The sequence below is a fragment of the Pristiophorus japonicus genome, chromosome 4 (genome assembly GCF_044704955.1).
Source record: "Pristiophorus japonicus isolate sPriJap1 chromosome 4, sPriJap1.hap1, whole genome shotgun sequence".
In the NCBI taxonomy this organism is placed as follows: domain Eukaryota; kingdom Metazoa; phylum Chordata; class Chondrichthyes; family Pristiophoridae; genus Pristiophorus; species Pristiophorus japonicus.
The window spans coordinates 48,538,792-48,559,530 of NC_091980.1; the positions used below are offsets into that span (position 1 = coordinate 48,538,792).

General features: G+C 44.9%; 1 protein-coding gene across 1 annotated transcript in view; it reads right to left on the reverse strand.

Moving 5' to 3' along the window:
- Positions 1-20,739, reverse strand: part of LOC139262894 (organic cation/carnitine transporter 2-like) — a 162,705-nt gene that overhangs the window by 15,500 nt on the left and 126,466 nt on the right. Inside the window, exons 7-8 of the mRNA XM_070878151.1 lie at positions 12,528-12,742; positions 5,334-5,516 (exon numbers count right to left, since the gene is read on the reverse strand). Of these exons, the coding sequence (XP_070734252.1) occupies positions 5,334-5,516; positions 12,528-12,742 (398 nt within the window). The remainder of the gene's footprint in view (positions 1-5,333; positions 5,517-12,527; positions 12,743-20,739) is intronic.

Sequence of the window (20,739 nt, forward strand, 5' to 3'; positions counted from 1 at the left end):
ATCTGTGTCCTCTGGTTCTCGACACTTCTGCCAATGGGAACAGTTTCTCTCTATCTACTCTGTCTGGACGCCTCATGATTTTGAATACCTCTATCAAATCTCCTCTCAACCTTCTCTGCTCCAAGGGGAACAACCCCAGCTTCTCCAGTCTATCCACGTAACTGAAGTTCCTCATTCCTGGAATCATTCTCGTAAATCTTTTCTGCATCTTCTCTACAGCCTTCACATCCTTCCTAAAGTTTGGTGCCCAGAATTGGACACAGTACTCCAGTTAGGGCCGAACCAGTGTTTTATACAGGTGCATTATAATTTCCACACTTTAGTATTCTATACCTCTATTTATGAAGCTCTGAATCTCATAAGCCTTTTTAACCGCTTTCTCAACCTGCCCTGCCGCCTTCAACGATTTGTGCACACATACCTCTAGGCCCCTCTGTTTCCTCACACCCTTTAGGATTGTATCATTTAGTTTATGTATCCTCTCCTAATTTTTTCTACCAAAATGCATCACTGCACATTTTTCTGCATGAAATTTCATCTGCTACATGTTCTCCCATTTCACCAGCCTGTCTATTTCTTCCTTAAGTCTATCACTCTCCTCCTCACTATCCGCTATACTTCCAAGTTTTGTGTCATTTACAAATTTTGAAATTGTGTCCAGTACACCCATGTCCAAGCTTTTAATATATATTAAGAAGAGTAGTAGTCCCAGAACCAACCCCTGGAGAACACTACTGTATACATAGGAACATCGGAAATAGGAGCAGGAGTAGGCGATTCAGTCCCTCGAACCTGCTCCGCCATTCTATAAGATCATGCCTGATCTGATCTTGGGTTCAGCTCCACTTCCTTTTCCGCTCTCCATAACCCTTCACTCCCGTATCTTTCAAAATCTGTCTATCTCCAGCCTAAATATATTCAATGATCCAGCTCCACAGCTCTCTGGGGCAGAGAATCCCACAGATTTACAACCCTTTGAGAGAAGAAATTCCTCCTCATCTCAGTTCTAAATGGATGACTCCTTATTCCTCCAGTCTGAAAAACAACCGTTCACCACTACTCTCTGTTTCCTGTCACTTAACCAATTTTGTATCCAGGCTGCCACAGTCCCATTTATTCCATGGGTCCAATTTTGCTTGCAAGCCTATTATGCAGCATTTTGTCGAACGCATTTTGGAAATCCATATACACTACGTCAACTGCATTACCCACATCAACCCTTTCTGTTACCTCATCAAAAAACTCGATCAAGTTGGTTAAAAATGATTTGCCTTTAACAAATCCGTGCTGGCTTTCCTTAATTAATCCTCCCATATCCAAGTGACTGTTAATTTTGTCCCCGATTACTGTTTCGAAAAGCTTCCCCACTACTTTTTCATTTCTCCTCTGACCAGTCTATACATAGCCTAATTTTCAGATGTATTTGCAACCTGACATCTGTAGATAAGGATGTGTCTACACTTTTAATTTCCAATTAGGATTGAGGGTTAGGGTTAGGGTTCGGGTTAGGGTCATCAGTCAAAATCAAATTAACAAATGTGACCTATTTATAAAGGGGCACAAACAATAAACTATAAATAAAACAGTGGTCTGGAGGTCCTGCGCAGGCCGTTCAACGGCTTTTAAATGGAAAAACAGTGCATGCGTGGAAATTTGACTCGGCTGCTCAGCCACTTAAAGGGGCCGTGCACCCCCCAAAAAATTAGCAGGAACACTACTGACTAGGCCTGTCCCCCAGGTATCCGTAATGGGCCTCAGCCTTTCACTACATTTCCAAATGACATAGATGAAGGAGCAGAAACCCACATATTGATGTGTGCTGACATCAGTAAGTTAGGTGACACAGTAAATAGTGCAGATGGGAGCAGAAAGTTGCAAAGGGACATTGATAAATTGAGTGAGTGGCAGATGGTGTTCCATATGGGGAAGTGTGAGGTCATCCACTTTGGATCTAAGCAAGATACATCAAAGTATTTTTGAAATGGTGAGTAGCTAGGAGCCGTGGAAGAGCAGAGGGATTTAGGTGTCCATGTACAACAATCACTAAAAACTAGTGGACAGTTACAAAAAATAATTGAGAAGGCTATGAGAGTTTAGCCTTCATCTCAATGGGTTGGAATAAAAGCAGTGGAAGTTATGCTACAGCTCTGGTTAGACCCTATCTGGAGTACTGGGTTCAGTTCTCAATACCACACGTCAGGAAGGATATATTGACCATGGAGAGGCTTCAGTGCAGATTCATTTATACCAGGGCTAAAAGGGTAAAAGTATGAGGACAGGTTGCATAGACTTGGCTTGTATTCCCTTGAGTATAGATGATTAACGGGTGATCTAATTGAGGTGTTTGAGATGATCAAAGGATTTGATAACATAGATAGTGAGAGATACAATTTCCTCTGGTAGGGGAGTCCATGTCAAGGGGACATAATCTTAATATTCGGGCTAGGCCATTCAGGGGTGAAGTCAGGAAGCACTTCTTCACACAAAGGGTAGTGAAAATCTGGAACTCCCCCCTGCAAAAAACTGATGAGGCAAGGTCAATTGAAAATGTCAAAACTGAGATTGCTAGATATTTGTTATGCAAGGGTATGGACCGAGGCGGACAAATGGAGTTAAGATACAGATCTGCCACGATCAAATTGAATGGTCCAATAGGCTTATTAAATTCTGAATTAATCTACAGCCGTTCTCATGTTTTGTTTTCTTTGCAATGGAAAAAAATCCATAATCATTGCAACAAAGTAACAGGGGTGGAGGCATGGCAACCAACAAGCCCTTCAGTGGACCTGAGGAGGAAGCTCTACAACTCTGGGAAGGCGGTGGGAGATGGAGAAATTTAAAGAGAACTGTCAGGTTCAGCTTGGTAATGAGATGTCTGACCTGCAGTACTGTGAGTGGTTACAATGTTCAGACATTCTGCTTAATTAAAAGGACTCTTATTATTGCTTAGTTCCTTCTTCTTAATCACAACATAAATGAAGATATATATTTTATTAGTTCTCTCAGGTTCCTGCATACATTCATTGTGATAATGCTTTCATTCAAACCCCACTGCTGTTGGTCTCAGAAAATGGGATAATGCACAGTGGATGGTGGGAAAAGGATAAAGCTGTGGGGAGGTACCCTGTACATAATTATTGTCTCATTCATCTCTTCATTTACACCAAGTGGACATGAATGGTGTGGAGTGTCACCTTTGCAGCATTGTTTCCGTATCGGCCTGGGTATGCATGCCTTCACTTACTTTAGCCGACCTTGTGAGGCCAATAAAACATTTCTTATGCTGTATTGCCATTGAGGGAGTGGTTGATGTGCAGTGACTGCCTATGTCACTGCTCTCCATACTGCTTGCATCACTTCCTTCCATAATGCCTTCATTACCCTTTTTGGGGCTTCTAGTCCTGGATTCCAAGTGGCCTTTCTCCTCTTGCCCTTCTCCCTGCCAACATTATCTCTACAAAACTTTACAATATTGGGACCTTGACCATATCAGACATCCCCAATGCTGGTCTACCTTCTGTCATTCTCCTCACTGTGCTCCTGCCTTGACTCTGTATCCAAAACAATTGCTTGCCTTTTGACCCTTTAAACTGCAGTAGCCTTTCAATTGCTGCAGCTACAAGGCACTCCTCTCCCTCCCAGTGCTAGAAAATCATTTAGCAGCTGGATCACCTGGAACATGTTTTGCTCATCTAATTACCACCCACTGCCCCTGCCGCCCCAACAATTTTAATGGGGGTCATGTGACTAAGTAGAAGCCCTGCCTTATCATGTTTATTGTGGGCCAATGAAAATCCAGGTCACAAGTTGTCTATTGCATGAACATGAAAAAAACACTCAGATCGATATAATACAGTGTCAGAAAATGTGGAGCCAGTGCCACTGTACACCATACTGCTCACCTTGGGCTTGCTTGCCATGAAGGAGTCGAACGCTTGCTTTGGGAGTCTTGTGTCAGGCATGCGAACAATGTGGCTCACCCAGCGGAGCTGATCCAGTGTGGTCAGTGCTTCAATACTGGGTATGTTGGCTTGGTCAAGGACGCTAACATTGGTGCATCTGTCCTCCCAGGGGATTTGCAGGATCTTGCGGAGACATCGTTGGTGGTATTTCTCCAGCAATTTGAGGTGTCTATTGTATATGGTCCATGTCTCTGAGCCATACAGGAGGGCAGGTATCACGACAGCCCTGTAGACCATGAGCTTGGTGGCGGATTTAAGGGCCTGGTCTTCAAACACTCGTTTCCTCAGGCGGCCAAAGGCGAAGAAAACGTTTCAAGGACACCCTCAAAGCCTCCTTGACAAAATGCAAGATCTCCACTGACACCTAGGAGTCCCTGGCCAAAGATCGCTCTAAGTGGAGGAACTGCATCCGGGAGGGTGCTGAGCACCTCGAGTCTCATCGCTGAGAGCATGCAGAAACCAAGCGCAGGCAGCGGAAAGAGCGTGTGGCAAACCAGTCCCACCCACCCTTTCCCTCAACGACTATCTGTTCCACCTGTGACAGGGACTGTAATTCTCGTATTGGACTGTTCAATCACTGAAGAACTCATTTTAGAGTGGAAGCAAGTCTTCCTCGATGCCGAGGGACTGCCAATGATGATGATGACACCATACTATGACTGCAGCAATTGTGATAGCAGCGTTATTGAAAGAAGAAAAAGAAATAATTTGGCTTTATATAGCAACTTTCACAACTTTAGGATGTCCCAAAGCACTTTACAGCAAATTCCGTACTTTTACAGTATAGTTACTGTTGTAATATAGGAAATGTGGCAGCCAAATTGTGCATAACAAAGTCCTATAAGCAGCAATGACCAGATGATCAGTTTTAGTGATGTTGGTTGAATGATAAATATTGGCGAGGACAGCAGGGAGCACTCCCCTGCTCTTTTTCAAAATAGTGCCATGGGACCTTTTACATCCACCCTGAGAGGGCAGACAGGGGCTCATTTTAAGGTGTCATGTGAAGGACAGCAGCTCTGACATTGCAGCACTCCCTCTACTGGTGAGTCAGCCTAGATTTTGTATTCTACTTTCTGGAGTGGGACTTGAACCTACAACCTTTGGATGCAGAAGCAAGAGTGCTATCACTGAGCTATGAGTGACATGGATAAAATCACAGAACTCTAGACTCAGTGAAATCTAGGTCTGTGTAAGAATTCAGGATAGATAAAAGGTGCAGTCAATTGAACCTGTCGATCATATGAAAGAATGCTCGCACTGACGGTGCAAAGAGTGTGCCTACAATTTTGGAATTGTTCATGGGTATCAGAATAGTGCCCAAAATTCCTTATATTCTACCAACATATAGAAGTTTAACTGTTACCTTACCAAGGAAAGAAAAGTAAGGCGAGATGATGCTGCCCAGCCTGGAGGCCATTGAACTCATTCCGACACCTGTGTTTCTTATTACGGTTGGGTAGAGTTCAGCAGTGTAGCTATAAGCAATGGCGAAGGCAATTGTGATCCCAAATTTTCCAAATAGTGTCAGCACTGTAGTAAGTATTGAAAGAGCTAGAAAAACCAAAAGTAACCATAAACTTGGTGGAAGGTGTACAGGTTTGCAAGCGGCTCTCTGTATAATCTTGTCACACACAACATATAGGCTGATTTTCCCAATACATTCTTCTGGCATGTACCCGTGCCAAATAGGAGAACATATTGGGAATTCATGGTGTCGTTCCGCGTCCATTAAAATTAATGGATGAAAAAACATGCATCCACAATTTCCCAATATATGTTCCTGATGAATGAGATCCTGCACTGAAAACATGCATTCCTAAAGCAGACTCTTAATATTGGTGTTATAACTACTTGGCTGGTATAAGTGAGGCACATTGAATAACAGCATCTGGCCAGGTTACTTAACCTTCCAACAACAACTATAACTACAACTTGAGCTCATATAGCACCTTTCAGAGAGCGAAAAAAAAAATTCCAAGCTGCTTCATAGAGAAATATCCCCAAAATGAGGGAGGGATTAAAGGGGAAAAAAATGGCCAAACAAGTGAGTTTTAAGGAAGGTCAGAAAGGAGAGGTAAGCGGAGAAGCAGAGGGTTTTAGGGAACGAATTCCAGAGTGTGGGCCGAGGTGGCTGAAGGCACAGCTGCCACGATTGGAGTGAAGAGGTGGGAGATGCATACGAGGCTGTGGCCAGAGGAACAGAAAGGTTGGGCGGCGGGGAAGGTTCTAGAGCTGGAGAAGTTTTTTATAGAGTTGGGAAATGGTGAGACCATGGAAGGATTTCATTACAAGGATGAGGTATTGGGGACTGGGAGCCAATAAAGGTCAGCATGGGAGTCCTACCCTGCGACCTATATTCGGGTTACCCCCCCCCCCCCCTCCCCCGAGAGGAAGTGGAGCGCAAAATATCATGCTCCACTTGCTACGTGGTGGGGCGCACAGACAGGGCCCTCCCCTTCATTAAAGGGGAGTGCAAAGCTGTCAATTCTGTGGGCAGGAAATGGCGTGCTGGGCTGCAAGATCACGGTACAGACCAATCACGATTGACTTCCAAGAAGGCCGGGTAAGTTAGGCAGTTTTTTTTCCTTCCTCTCCTCCCCTTTAATTATCGCCCTGTGAACGAACTACAACCTGGTACACGCCCCGTGAAGCTGTCGTGGGCATCGCCTGCGGCAACTTCAGGGGACACCAGCGACTTTTTGCTCCGGGATGTAAATGGGTTACTTGACATAGTGATGATGTCGACATTGCCTGCACAGCTGCCCAGTACGCTACCGGTTACCGCCACCGCTAAACCCCCGCGGAATTTCACGGGAGACTGTAGCAGTGTCGCCCCCTGAACAGGAGGTGCAAATGCCCCATGTTTCTCTGCCAAAGAGTCTGCAAAAGGATATAGATAGATATAAATGAGTCGGCAGTAAGGTGGCAGCTAGAGTATAATGTCGGGAAATGTGAGCATATTCAGTTTGGTATTAAGAATATAAAAACAGAATATTTTTTAAATGGTGAGAAACTTTTAATTGTTGGTGTTCAGAGTGATTTGCGTGTCCTGGTGCAAGAAACACAGAAGGCTAGCATACAGGTATAGCAAGCAATAAGGATGGCAAAAGGCATGTTGCCCTTCATTGCAAAAGGGTTGGAATACAAGAGTAAGGAAGTCTGGCTACAATTGTACAGGGCTTTGATGAAACCACACCTGGAGTACTGTGCATAGTATCTAAGGAAGGATATACTTGCCTTGGAGGCGGTGCAACAAAAATTCACTAGATTGATCCCTGGGATGAAAGGGCTGTCCTATGAGGAGAGATTGAATAGATTAGGCCTATACTCTCTGGAGTTTAGGAAGAATGAGAGGTGATCTCATTGATACATACAAGGCTCTGAAGGGGATTGACAGGGTATATGCTGACAGGTTGTTTCCCCTGGCTGGAGTTTCTACAACTAGGGAGGAGCCAGCATTGCGAGACCTGAGCTCGGGATTACAAAGGGCGGCAGCAGTCGGAGGAGACTGAGTTCGGGAGGAGCCAGCTGAAGCAGCGACAGGAGTATGGGACAAAAAGTAAAAAGAATCAAAATCGAAGTGTGACCTCACAGCCAAGCAGGTAAGTGATTGGCTGGTGGATTGGTGAGTATTTTTCTTTTCTTTAAGAAACCTTGGGCATTGGTGTAAGTTAGGAACTGCAATTGAATAGATAAGTCTACATTATCTAAGGAAAACGAATGAATTAAATCAGCTGTTTGCTGAGTAGCGGCTGGGTGTGTTTTGCTAAGGTTTAGAGTTTAGTTCTACTTGATAGTTCCAAGTGTAACTAGAGGGATGGCAGGGCAGCTCAGTACCGTGGATTGCATATCCTGTGGCACGTGGGAAATCCTGGATGCTTCATGCAGCCGGGACGATCACGTGTGCAGGAGGTGTCTCTAGCTGCACCAACTCGAGCTCCGTGTTTTGGAGCTTGAGCGATGGTTGGAGTCACTGCGGTGCATCCGCGAGACTGAGAGCTACGTGGATAGCATGTTTCTAGAGGTGGTCACCCCGCATCTTAAGAGTGTGCAGGCAGAGAAGGATTGGGTGGCCATCCGACAGAAGAGGAGGACTAGGCTGGTAGTGCAGGAGTCCCCTGAGTCCATCTCGCTCTCCAACCGGTACTCTGTTCTGAGTACCAGTGAGGGCGATGGTGACTCTGGGGAGTGCAGCCAGAGCCAATCCATGGCACTACGGGTGCTCAGCTGCACAGGGGGGTGGGGAGGAAGAAGAATAGAAGAGCTATAGTGGTAGTGGATTCGATGGTCAGGGGAGCAGACGGGCGTTTCTGCGGCCACAGACGTGACTCTAGGATGGTATGTTGCCTCCCTGGTGTCAGGGTCAAGGATGTCACCGAGCGGCTGCAAGGCATTCTGGGGGGAAAGGGTGAACAACCAGAGGTCGTGGTCCATATCGGGACCAATGACATAGGTAGAAAGAGGGATGATGTCCTGCAGGCAGAGTTTAGGGAGCTCGGAGAGAAATTAAAAATCAGGACCTCAAAGTTAGCAATCTCCGGATTACTCTCGGTGCCACATGCTAGTGAGTACAGAAATAGGAGGTTTGAGCAGATGAATGTGTGGCTGGAGAGATGGTGCAAGCAGGAGGGCTTTAGTTTCCTGAGGCATTGGGACCGCCTCTGGGGGACGTGGGACCTGTACAAGTTGGACAGGTTGCACCTCAACAGAACCGGGACCAATATCTCGTGGGGATGTTTGCTAGTGCTGTTGGGGAGGGTTTAAACTAGCTTGGCAGGGGTATTGGAACCTGAAAATAGATTCAGTAGGAAGGGGAGTAAAGCTGAAATTAGAAAGCAAAAATAAAGAAAGTGAATTTGAAGGAGAGAGGAAATAAGCAGGAAAAAAGGGTAAAAAAGAAAATTTAAAGGCTCTTTGTCTAAATGCACATAGCATTCGTAACAAAACAGATGAGTTGACAGCACAAATGGATACAAATCAGTATGATCTGATAGCCATTACAGAGATGTGGTTGCAAGGTGACCAGGACTGGGAACTAAATATTCAGGGGTACTTGACAATCCGGAAGGACAGACAGCCAGGAAAAGGAGGTGGGGTAGCTCTGTTGACAAAGGATGGAATCACTGCAATAGATAGAAATGATATTGGCTCAAATGATCAGGATGTTGAAACAGTTTGGTTGGAGATAAGGATAATAAGGGGAAAAGTCACTGGTGGGCATAGTCAATAGGCCCCTAAAAGTAGCAACTCTGTTGGTTGGAGTATAAATCAGGAAATAGTGGGGGCTTGTAAAAAGGGAACAGCAATAATCAAGGGTGATTTTAACCTCTATATTGAGTGGACAACTCAAATTGGTCTGGATAGCCTTGAGGAAGAGTTCATAGAGTGCATAAGGGACAGATTCCTTGAGCAGTATGTAACGGAACCAACCAGGGGGCAGGCTATCTTAGATCTGGTCCTGTGTAATGAGACAGGATTAATAAACAATCTCCTTGTAAAGGATCCCCTCGGAATGAGTGATCATAGCATTGTTGAATTTCAAATTCAGATGGAGGGTGAGAAAGTTGGATCTCAAACCAGCGTACGAAGCTTAAATAAAGGAGACTACAAAGATATGAGGGCAAAGTTGGTTAAAGTGGACTGGGAAAATAGATTAAAGTGTAGGACAGTTCATGAACAATGGCATATATTTAAGGAGATATTTCACAACTCTTAAGAAAAATAAATTCCAGTGAGGAGGAAAAGGTGTAAAAGAAAAGATAGCCATCCGTAGATAACTAAAGAAATAAGGACGGTATCCAATTAAAAACAAGGGCATACAAAGTGGCCAAAACTAGTGGGAGGACAGAAGATTGGGAAACTTTTAAAAGCCAGCAAAGAATGACTAAAAAAATAATGAAGGAAGGGAAGCTAGATTATGAAAGTAAACTAGCACAAAGTATAAAAACAGATAGCAAGAGTTTCTATAGGTATATGAAAAAGAAAAGAGTGGCTGAAGTAAATGTTGGTCCTTTAGAGGACAAGACCGGGGTATTAGTAATGGGAACATAGAGATGGCAGAAACTCTAAATATTTTGTATCAATCTTTACGGTAGAGGCCACTAACAATATCCCAACAGTGGATAGTCAAGGGGCTATAGAGCGGGGGAGGAACTTAACACAATCATAATCACTCAGGAGGTGGTACTCATTAAATAATAGGACTAAAGGTGGAAAAATCCTATGGACCTGATGGCTTGCATCCTAGGGTCTTAAGAGAAGTAGCGGCAGGGATAGTGGATGCAGATTGAAAAACTGCAAATGTAATGCCCCTATTTAAAAAAGGTGGCAGACAAAAAGTAGGAAATTATAGACCAGTCAGCCTAACATCTGTGGTTGGGAAAATGTTGGGGTCCATTATTAAAGAAGCAGTAGCAGGACATTTGGAAAAACATAATTCAGTCAGGCAGAGTCAGCATGGATTTATGAAAGGGAAGTCATGTTTGACAAATTTGCTATAAATTCTTTGAATATGTAACGAACAGGGTGGATAAAGGGGAACCAGTGGATGTGGTGTATTTGGACTTCGAGAAGACATTTGACAAGATGCCACATAAAAGGTTATAGCACAAGATAAAAGTTCACGGGGTTGGGGGTTATGTATTAGCATGGATAGAGGATTAGCTAACTCACAGAAAACAGAGAGTCGGGATAAATGATTCATTCTCGGGTTGGCAATCAGTAACTAGTGGGATGCCGTAGGGATCAGTACTGTGACCCCAACTATTTAAAATCTATATTAATGACTTGGAAGACAGGACCGAGTGTAAGGTAGCCAAGTTTGCTGACGATACAAAGATGGAAGGAAAAGCAATGTGTGAGGAGGACACAAAAAATCTGCAAAAAGACATAGACACAGGCTAAGTGAGTGGGCAAAAATTTGGCAGTTGGTGTATAATGTTGGAAAGTGTGTGGTCATGCACTTTGGCAGAAAAAAAATCAAAGAGCAAGTTATTATTTAAATGGAGGAAAATTTCAAATTGCTGCAGCACAGCGGGACCTGGGGGTACTTGTGCATGATATACAAAAGTTTAGTATGGAGATACAAGTGATCAGGAAGGCCAATGGAATCTTGGCCTTTATTGCAAAGGGGATGGAGTTTAAAAGTAAGGAAGTCTTGGTACAGTTATACAGGGTATTGCAGAGGCCACACCTGGAATACTGCATGCAGTTTTGGTTTCCATATTTAAGAATGGTTATGCTTGCTTTGGAGACAGTTCAGAGAAGGTTCATTAGGTTGATTCCGGAGATGAGGGGGTTGACTTATGAGGAAAGGCTGAGTAGGTTGGGCCTCTACTGGAATTCAGAAGAATGAGAGGTAATCTTATCGAAACATATAAGATTATGAGGGGGCTTGACAAGGTGGATGCAGAGAGGATGTTTCCACTGATAAGGGAGACTAGAACGAGGGTGCATAAGCTTAGAATAAGCGACCGCCCGTTTAAAACTGAGATGAGGAGGAATTTTTTCTCTCAGAGGGTTGTAAATCTGTGGAATTCACTGCCTCAGAGAGCTTTGAAAGCTGGGTCATTGAACAAATTTAAGACAGAGCTAGACAGTTTCTTAACCGATAGGGGAATAAGGGGTTATGGGGAGTAGGCAGGGAAATGGACCTGAGTCCATGATCGGATCAGCCATGATTGTATTAAATGGCGGAGCAGGCTCGAGGTGCCGTATGGCCTACTCCTGCTTCTATTTCTTCTGTTCTTAATTCTCCCAAGAAAACAGATATCACACGTATTTACTGCAAGGGGCAGTGAGGGGGCGGTGGGGGGCAGTGGTGGTGGGGGCGGGTGGGGTGGGGGGGGAGGTCTGGGGCCGGGGGAGTTGTGAAAGCACCAGTAAGTTTACACAATATAGATTTAATGCACAACATAATGTATTTCATAGATTAAGAACACGTTGCGACAAAATCAAAGTGAGTTTCAGCTGCTCCACACGGATCCTCTTCAGCCGAGCTGCCCACGGCCACTGGTCAGAGTGTGCACAGGGCAAGAAGGGCATTCAGGTCCCATTGATGTCATAGAACCCCAATTTCCATATTAAACAGGCCTGCTGTCTGACTGCTCTGGCAGCCCAATGGTCGGCCCGATGCACAAAGTGATGTCTGCAGGTCATTGCCCACCATTTTGGATGCTACCACCATCTTTCCACTGGTGGAAGGATAGAAGATAGGCCTAGCACCTCATCCTTACAGCACGGCTAAGATCAATGAAGTTGTGATGGATGGGAAAGAGAGCTTTGAAAGCTGGGTCATCGAACAAATTTAAGACAGAGCTAGACAGTTTCTTACCCGATAAGGGAATAAGGGGTTATGGGGAGTGGGCAGGGAAATGGACCTGAGTCCATGATTGGATCAGCCATGATGATATTAAATGGCGGAGCAGGCACAATGAGCCAGAATGCAAAACCTTTGCAGGATGACACCAGCTGTGTATTTCAATTTATCATGAAATGCTGCTTTAAAATGTTTGTTAACAGAAGACAGGCTAAGATAATTCTAGATGCACTGTAATAATTTACTTGAAGGTACGAGCTGGATGAAGAACAGGACACCTCCACCAAATAAAAGTGTGCCTGAAAGGGTAAACTTGCGGGGCAACTTCTGGAGAAAAATCCAAGTTGCTACGTAGGCTGGAATCTCGCTGGCACCAAATAAGAAACAGTTCAAATAGTCATCACCATGGAGATTGGGTGTGTTCAAAATCAGTCCATAGTATCCAATTGCTAGAATCATCCTGCAACAAAACAGTGAATTCTTGTAAAACTTTTTTTTTTAAATGCTCCCCACTTTTTCAAATTTTGCTTTGCTGGATTTTCTCATTTATAACATTGTTATCCAATAGAAATTGCTGACTAGTCACATGTGGCTACTGTGACACTGTTTTAGCCACATCCACTAATGTTTGTAGAAAAATTCTTATTGCACTAGCACAATTAAATAAATTGTTTTGAAATGCATAATTGGCTCATTTCTACATTGTCAACATAAAATCATAGAATCATAGAACAGAACAGCACAGAATGAGGCCATTCGGCCCATCAAGTCTGCATCACCTCTTTTGAAGAGCAATCCAGTGAGTCCCCCGCTCTTTCCCGAGGTATCCGCCGTATATAAGTCACAGGGGGTCCACCCAGGGGTGGCCACAAACAGGGCCTCTACTGATTGGGCTAGTGGGTAACACGCGGTTCGATTGCCGTGTAAACGTATATGGGTCTTGAAAAACAAGTTATCTTCTAATCCTATTAGCTTTACAACCGTGACAACAGAGAGTAATGCGATTATATACGCTATCTTAGACATGTTTGTTACGCTCAAACAATACAATATTTACACATCAGCAGTAGCCGTAATTTGGACTTGCTTGCAGTCGACACCTGTTTGGGGTGCATAAACAAGAATCCTGGTTACATTATCGTGAATCACATGTCTTATGTTTACTCATTAGTTTCTTTGTACAATTTCAACTGGGTCCAATGTTTCCATGCACTCTTCCCTCTTATGTCCAGACAGGCACAGGTGTCTCCACTGATTATGACCTCATATGGGCCATTCCATTTTGGTGCAAACCCTGGTTTTTCAGGTAATGTTTTTACCATGACGCGATGTCCCGCCATCGGGACGTCAGGGAGCCTTTCAAGCTCTTTTTAAGCGTCTCTCTCTTCCTGATTGTCTCTTACTAATTTACGCATCCCTTTGAGTTGAGTGCTTAGTTCCAAAACATACCATTTAATTTTGTCTTTTAATGGGCCTACATTGGCCCCACCTGTTGTGATGCTTTCTGGGAATTGCATCACCCTTCCAGTCATTAGTTCACAAGGGGTTAATCCGGTTGTCCGGTTTACCATGGCTCTTAACTTCATTAATATAATAGGTAATACTTCTGTCCACGTTCTTCCTGACGTTTGCATGGCCTTGGCCAGGGCGTTCTTAAGGGTACGGTTCATGCGTTCTACCATTCCAGAACTCTGCGGGTGGTAGGGGATGTGGAATATTTGTTTTATGCCCATTAGCTGGCATACTGTTTTTACAATCTTCCCGGTGAAGTGGGTGCCTTGGTCAGAATCGATCTGAAGAGGCACTCCCCATTGGGGAATCACCTGCTCGGTCAATATCCTTGCCACTGTTGAGGCAGTGCAATCACGTGTGGGGAAAGCTTCCACCCACCAGGTAAATTGATCTATAATCACTCGGCAATATCTTTTTCCATGGGATGGGGGCAATTTGTAAATGTTCTCATGGCCCCCGTGGACGGGGCTGGTGTCTCATTTTAATTTTAATGGGCCTGCCTGGATTATATTGTGTGCACGTAACGCATTGATGGCAATGTTTGGCAATATCTCTCCCCATCCCCTTCCACCACCAATCTCTTCCAAGACTCCCGGTCATGTCCTTTCGTCCCGAATGGGACAGGCCATGGTGCAACTCCAATAAGGTATTCTGTATGCATTCAGGCACCATTACCTTGTCGTTTTGTCTCCAAACATTATCCTTTCCTTGCGTTGCGCCCTGCTTTGTCCACATACCCCTTTCTTCCTCAGAAGTGTCCTGGTGTAGTGTCTCGATACTTATCTGTTCGTCTCGGACCCCAGCGGCGCTGACTGAGGCTTCCTCACACTCCTCTTGTTCTAATGCCTCTTGTGCAGCTAAGTCCACAGCTTGATTTCCCTGGTGACTCAGCCAATCTGGACTGGTTCGGTCCGGTTCCCTTTGGTGGGCTTTAATTTTAATGACCGCTACCTGTTTTGGTTTATTACTGGCTGCTAAGAAAGCTTCTATTCTCAACTGGTGTTTTATGGGATGTCCGCTGGTTGTGATAAAACCCCTTCTCCCCCATGCTGTCATATAATCGTGTACTACCCCTAATGCATAGCTACTGTCCGTATAGATATTAACGATCTTACCCTCTGATAGTTCCAGTGCCCAGGTGAGGGCTACCAATTCTGCCACCTGAGCTGACGACCCCCCATTAATTCTCCCTGATTCGACTGACTCTCGATCCTGGTTAACTACGGCCCATCCGGTACGAGGTAGTCCCTCTACGTATTTTCGCGAGCCGTCCATAAACAAGGTTTGTTCTGCGGTTTGAAGGGGCGTGTCTTTTATTCTATCCTCTTCCATGTCCATATCCATGTCCCCGCAATCGTGGGGCTCTCCCTCTTGCACTATGCCCTCCACGGGGTTTTCCCCTACATCTCTAATTATAGTTACTGCTTTGTTGGGTGGCAAGAGGACTGCTTCCCACTTTGCCCGTCTCATATTAGAAACGGTTCTCAGTTTTCCTGTGTTTAACATTTCTACCAATATGTGTTTGGTGTGGAGAATGATGTTTCCGGTCATTACCACGGGCTCACTTATTTTTACTGCCCAAGCTGCGCAGTCTAGTGCAGCTATACATCTGGATAATCCGGTCACCACCGGACCTTCGGTGGTGGAGTAATAGGCTATAGGTCTCCTTTTATCCCCGTGATCTTGGGTGACCACAGCTGTATAGAACCCATCTTCATTGTTACAGTGGATGTGGAAAACTTTACCCATGTCAGGCAGTCCCAATCCAGGTGCGGAGACTAGTTCTGACTTGAGTTTACTATACGCCTGTTCTTGTTCAGGGCCCCACTCTATAAGGTCGAGGGCCGGTTTTCCTCCCTTTACTAGTCTTTGTATAGGCTCGGCAATCTTTGCAAACTCAGGGATAAAGTTCCGGCTGTAATTAAAGAGACCCCCTTACCGTTACTGGTCTAGGCATGTCCTTGACAGCCTTTTTCCTATCCGAGGGCATTTCTTTCAACCCCTTTGAAAGGCAGTACCCTAGGTACAGGACTTGGGTTTTCCCTACCTGGGCTTTCTTGGGGTTGACTTTAAGGTCTGCCATCTCCAAAGCTCGTAACACCAAGTATAGGGTTGCCTGATGTCCCTCCTTGGTTTCTGAAGCTATTAATATGTTGTCGACATATTGTAAAATACTATTTCCTGCCGGTACTTCTACTTGTTTTAGTACGTCGCTCATGAAGTGGGTACTGAAGTTGCATGTTCAGCCATGAACTCATTGAATGGCGGTGCAGGCTAGAAGGGCTGAATGGCCTACTCCTGCACCTATTTTCTATGTTTCTATGTTTCTATGACTCGGTGGAATCTGGCAGGACTATTATGGAACCCTTGTGGTAATCGGGTCCAAGTATATTGTTTATCCTCCACCGTGAAGACGAATTTCTCTTGTGATTCTGGGTCGAGGGGAAGTGCCCAGAAGCCATTGGCTATGTCCAGGACTGTAAAGATTTTATGTTCAGGGGATAATCCATTAAGGATTGTGGAGGGACTGGCCACTATCGGGTATAGTTTGGGGGTGACCTTATTACGGGCAGTGTAGTCAATGGTTAGTCTATAACTCCCATCTGGCTTCCCTACTGGCCATGTTGGGGAGTTAGTGGTGCTAACAGTTTCTCTTAAGATACCTTTTTCCACTAGTCCCTTTACTATTTCTACAACTGCTGTTCTGGCTTCGGGTCTTATAGGGTATTGCCGGTGTGGTTTATGAGATGGTCCAGGGACCTTAATAGGGTCCATGTCCGCCTTTCCGGTATTCAATTTTGTCTGTGCCCAAACCCCGGGCACAGAGGCACAAATGCCGCCATATCCTCCAGTCTCGGTATGCCAGTTGGTTTTTGTGCCGGTTGCTACACCTAAACTTTCCATATGGTGAGCTATCTGTCCCAAATCTCCCTTACTGCCATCTGCCTTTGGCCATGTTAATTTCCTCTTGCCAATCAATCAGGGCCTGAAATTCCTTCATTACGTCATTCTCCAATATTATTCCCTCACGATTCTTGCATACGTAAAATCTCATGGGTATACATAAATTATCAATTTCCACCACTTGGGTGGTGCTCAGGTAGGCCGGTGTTGGCCGTCCATCAATTCTGTTTATTAAAGCCTTTTTGTTGGTTACGGGAAGGGGTAGATTGGTAATGGATATTGCGGCTCCAGTGTCCACTAGCATCTCACACTGTCGGCCCCCTACTAGTGCAGACACATATATCCTTTCCTCCTTTTTACTTTGTACAGGGGCCGCCGGGCATCACAGGGTGGCTTTGTACTCCTGCCACTGCTGGTATTCCTGTTCTGACAGGGTCCTTGCCTTATTAGGATAGCCATTTTTAATATAGCAGGTCGCGTCTAAATGTCCCTTTTTGCCGTAATATGTGCATTGTTTTTCCATGCGTTTCCCCTTACATTCTTTGGCAAAGTGACCCACCTTCCCGCAGTTATGGCATGTCCCCTTTTTCTGTCCTCTCCCCGTCCCTGCTGCAAAAACCCTTTCTTGTTTTATCTTTGTTTGGGATTTTTCATCGCCCCCTCCCTGGACGCCACTAGCCCACTCGACCAGTTCATCATAATCCTGGGTTACAATTACTCCCATTTTTATAATGGTCTGGTGTGCAGCGGATAGTCCGTCCTTAAATGCCTGGATAAATGCTCGGTCGCCGCGGCCCGGGTTTCCCTGTCCAGAGCATTCTTGATATATCTGGAATAATCGTTCCCCATACTCTGAGGCTCCTTCCCCCTTTTGTTGTTTGGTTGTAGTAATTTTACTCCAATTAGTAGGGGCATTACCTAAAACTCGTTGGATCTCAGTTTTAAAAGGGCCAAAGGCCGCCTGTTGACCATCTACTTCAATGGTTAAAGGTACCGCGTGTGTCAAACGTCCCTCTGAAAAGTCGGCATTGGCTGCTACCACAGCTCCTCCGGCCACTACTCTCCACCGATCTGCCGGGCAAGCCGCTCGGACTAGTTGGTGGATATCTCTGAGGTGTAGTTGGTGGCCCACCCAAACTGTATCCAGCTCTGCCCAAAATTTGGTATTCGCACACCGGGGTTATAATTTACCCAGGGATGCCATTATCTGCTGTCTGTCGCCGGGGGTAAATGGTTTATAGGTTGCAGTGGGATTCGCTGCAGTTCCTCCCCTGGTGACTGGCGCGCTGGGAAGGTTTCTAGACCCGGGGCTGTTGCCTCACCTTGGTAATCTTCGTAAGAGGGCAGTGAGGCTGTTTCTCCCCACCCATTGGGAACGGTTCTGAATCTGTTGTTCTAACGTCAGGCATTTCTTTTCCCATTCCCTACATTTTCCTTGTGCCTGACTTAATTGTTTACTTTTCTCTTCCCTTTTCTCTCTAACGTCCTTTACTTGCTCAATTAGTCCTTCTAACTGATGTACTAGTAATACTCCGGCCTTTTTGGATTTATCTTTCTTTTGTTTTGCCATCCAATTTCGTTGTTGTTCTAATGTCTGGGATACATCCCAGCCGTCTTTCTGCATATTTTTCATTAAGACTTGTCGATCGGTCATGTAAGAGTTAATTAGGGACCCGGGCGGTCCACATTTTACATCCGTTTCCTTACCTGTCATTGAAGATGTTTACTCTATGTTCCTGTATTCCCCTTTAGTTTATGGAATTTCCGAACTTAAATACTCACGGCCACGATTCACCTCGCAGAGACCTCTTGTCTTGCTCGCGAAGATTAACATGTTTCCTTACCACCGGAGTTCGGCTCTTGGTTGGAGTGATCAGCTCCCTTCCGCACTGATTTCAATATCACCTTCTATGAACATTGGACTAAAATAACCAACCCCCGCATCACTAATTACTTTACTTTCAGTCTGCGTTGTACGCCACTACAGTCTGAATTTCTTAACTCTTATCACATACTATCACATACTATCAAGTTATGTCTCTTTCCTCACTTAATCTATTTTATTTGTTTGATACCACTTCGCCGGCCAGCCGCTTCCCCCAGTATAATTTCTGGGTGGTCAGAAATTGACTACTATCCCGTTCTACTGGGTCATACGACTATCCAGCTCTGCGGTATCCTGTTCGTGACGCCAATTTGTTAATGAAAATAAATTCACATAGACTCTAGTAAAGTAAGAGAGACAACTTTATTGCTAACAGAGCTCTGGGAGAAGAGTTGAGATCCCGTGATCTGCGAACACCTTCTCCCTGAGTGCCTTGTGCCGCGGGGTTATAAGCAGTTTACAGGGGGCGGAATACAATCATTTAAATTCATTACATACAACCAATCAATCCATATGGCAACGCAATTCATTTACATACAACCAATCAATCCATATGGCAACGCAATTCATTTACATACAACCAATCAATCCATATGGCAACGCAATTCATTTACATACAACTTTTTAGTCCTAGTGAAACCTGATAGCATGGCGCGAGTTTGGGGGCCCTTCCTTTGTATCTTCTTTTGTGGTTAGTTATTCTGTTGCAAAGCTTTCTATGAAACAGTGGCCTGCACCTGGCCAGGAATCACTTGTTGCTGCAGAGTTCATATCAGGGACAGCAGATAGGCTTCTTGGTACAAAGTTCATTTCGTGGAAAGGCAGATAGTTGGCTTACCCCATCATGCTTTGCTATGTCCGAAAATCCACTCCAACACCATATCCCTGCAATTTTTTCTCCTTCAAGTATTTAACCAATTCCCTTTTGAAGGCCACTATTGAATCTGTATCCAACACCCTATCAGGCAATGCATTCCAAATCCTAAACACATGTTGCGTCATTTTTTTTTCCTCATGACACCTCTGTTTTTTTTGCATATCACCTTAAATCTGTGCCCTATTGTTATCCACCCGTCCGCCATTGGAAAAAGATCTTTACTTTATCTGAACTCTTCGATATTTTAAGCACCTCAGTTAAATCTCCTCTGCTTCAAGGAGAACAACCCCAGCTTCTCTGGTCTATTCACATAACTGTATTCCCTCATTCCTGGAATCATTCTAGCAAATCGCTTCTGTACCCTCTCTAAGACCTTGCTCGAATGTGAACTAATATAAATAGTTGCAGTTGGATGAGCCAATAAATAATTGTGTGATGCTGACCACAGATGCTGACCTTGTTCCATGATGAAGTAATGTAAATAGTTCCACGTGCATGTGGATGATAATGTTTCAAGGAGACTGGTTTCAATTATTGTTTGCAGCACACTATGGTGTTTTCTGTAAATAAAAATTTGTTTCATTTGTCACAATCTTGTGTTGCCACTTGTATGCACGGAGGTTTGGAGGGTGGGGCGAAATGTCTTCTGCAGATGGCCAGGTGAAGAGACTGGCCAGGTGAGATGGGGCCTGCAATGCCAGATGAGATCAATCGATGGCCACCTGAACCATGGGGAAGCATACTATTGCGAAGTCACGGGAGCGCTCATCCAGATGTTCCCTGGAGATGCTGAACTTGATGTAGTCCGTTTGTTTGCTGTAGAGAACCTGGTGATTGCAGCAATGTTAAGCAAACTGAGAGATGTTGCATATATCGCCTACATGAGACTGGAAGGAGCCGGCAGCATAGAAGTTGTGCTACTGTCACTTTCACTCGCGGTTCTGGTACCAATGTCAGCTGCCAGGTATGTCTGCAGAAGGTTGCAAAGTCCGTGACCACCTCCTTGCAGAGCCTCAACCTTCTTAAGCAGTGCTCCTCGACATCTCAAGATAAGAGTAATGAGCACGGTAAAGCCTGTGTCTGTATGGCCTCCTGCCCCGCCATCTGGGGTGTCTCCTCTGGGGAGGATCCACATTTGCCCTAAGCTGTCCCTGCTGCTGGCGCCTTTAAAGTAATTGCCGTAGGACACGTGGTGTGCGATCACTGCCCCCACAAGTTTGCAGAGATCACAGCGAAATGCAACTTACACATTTTTCCGATATCGAACCCAGGAATATCT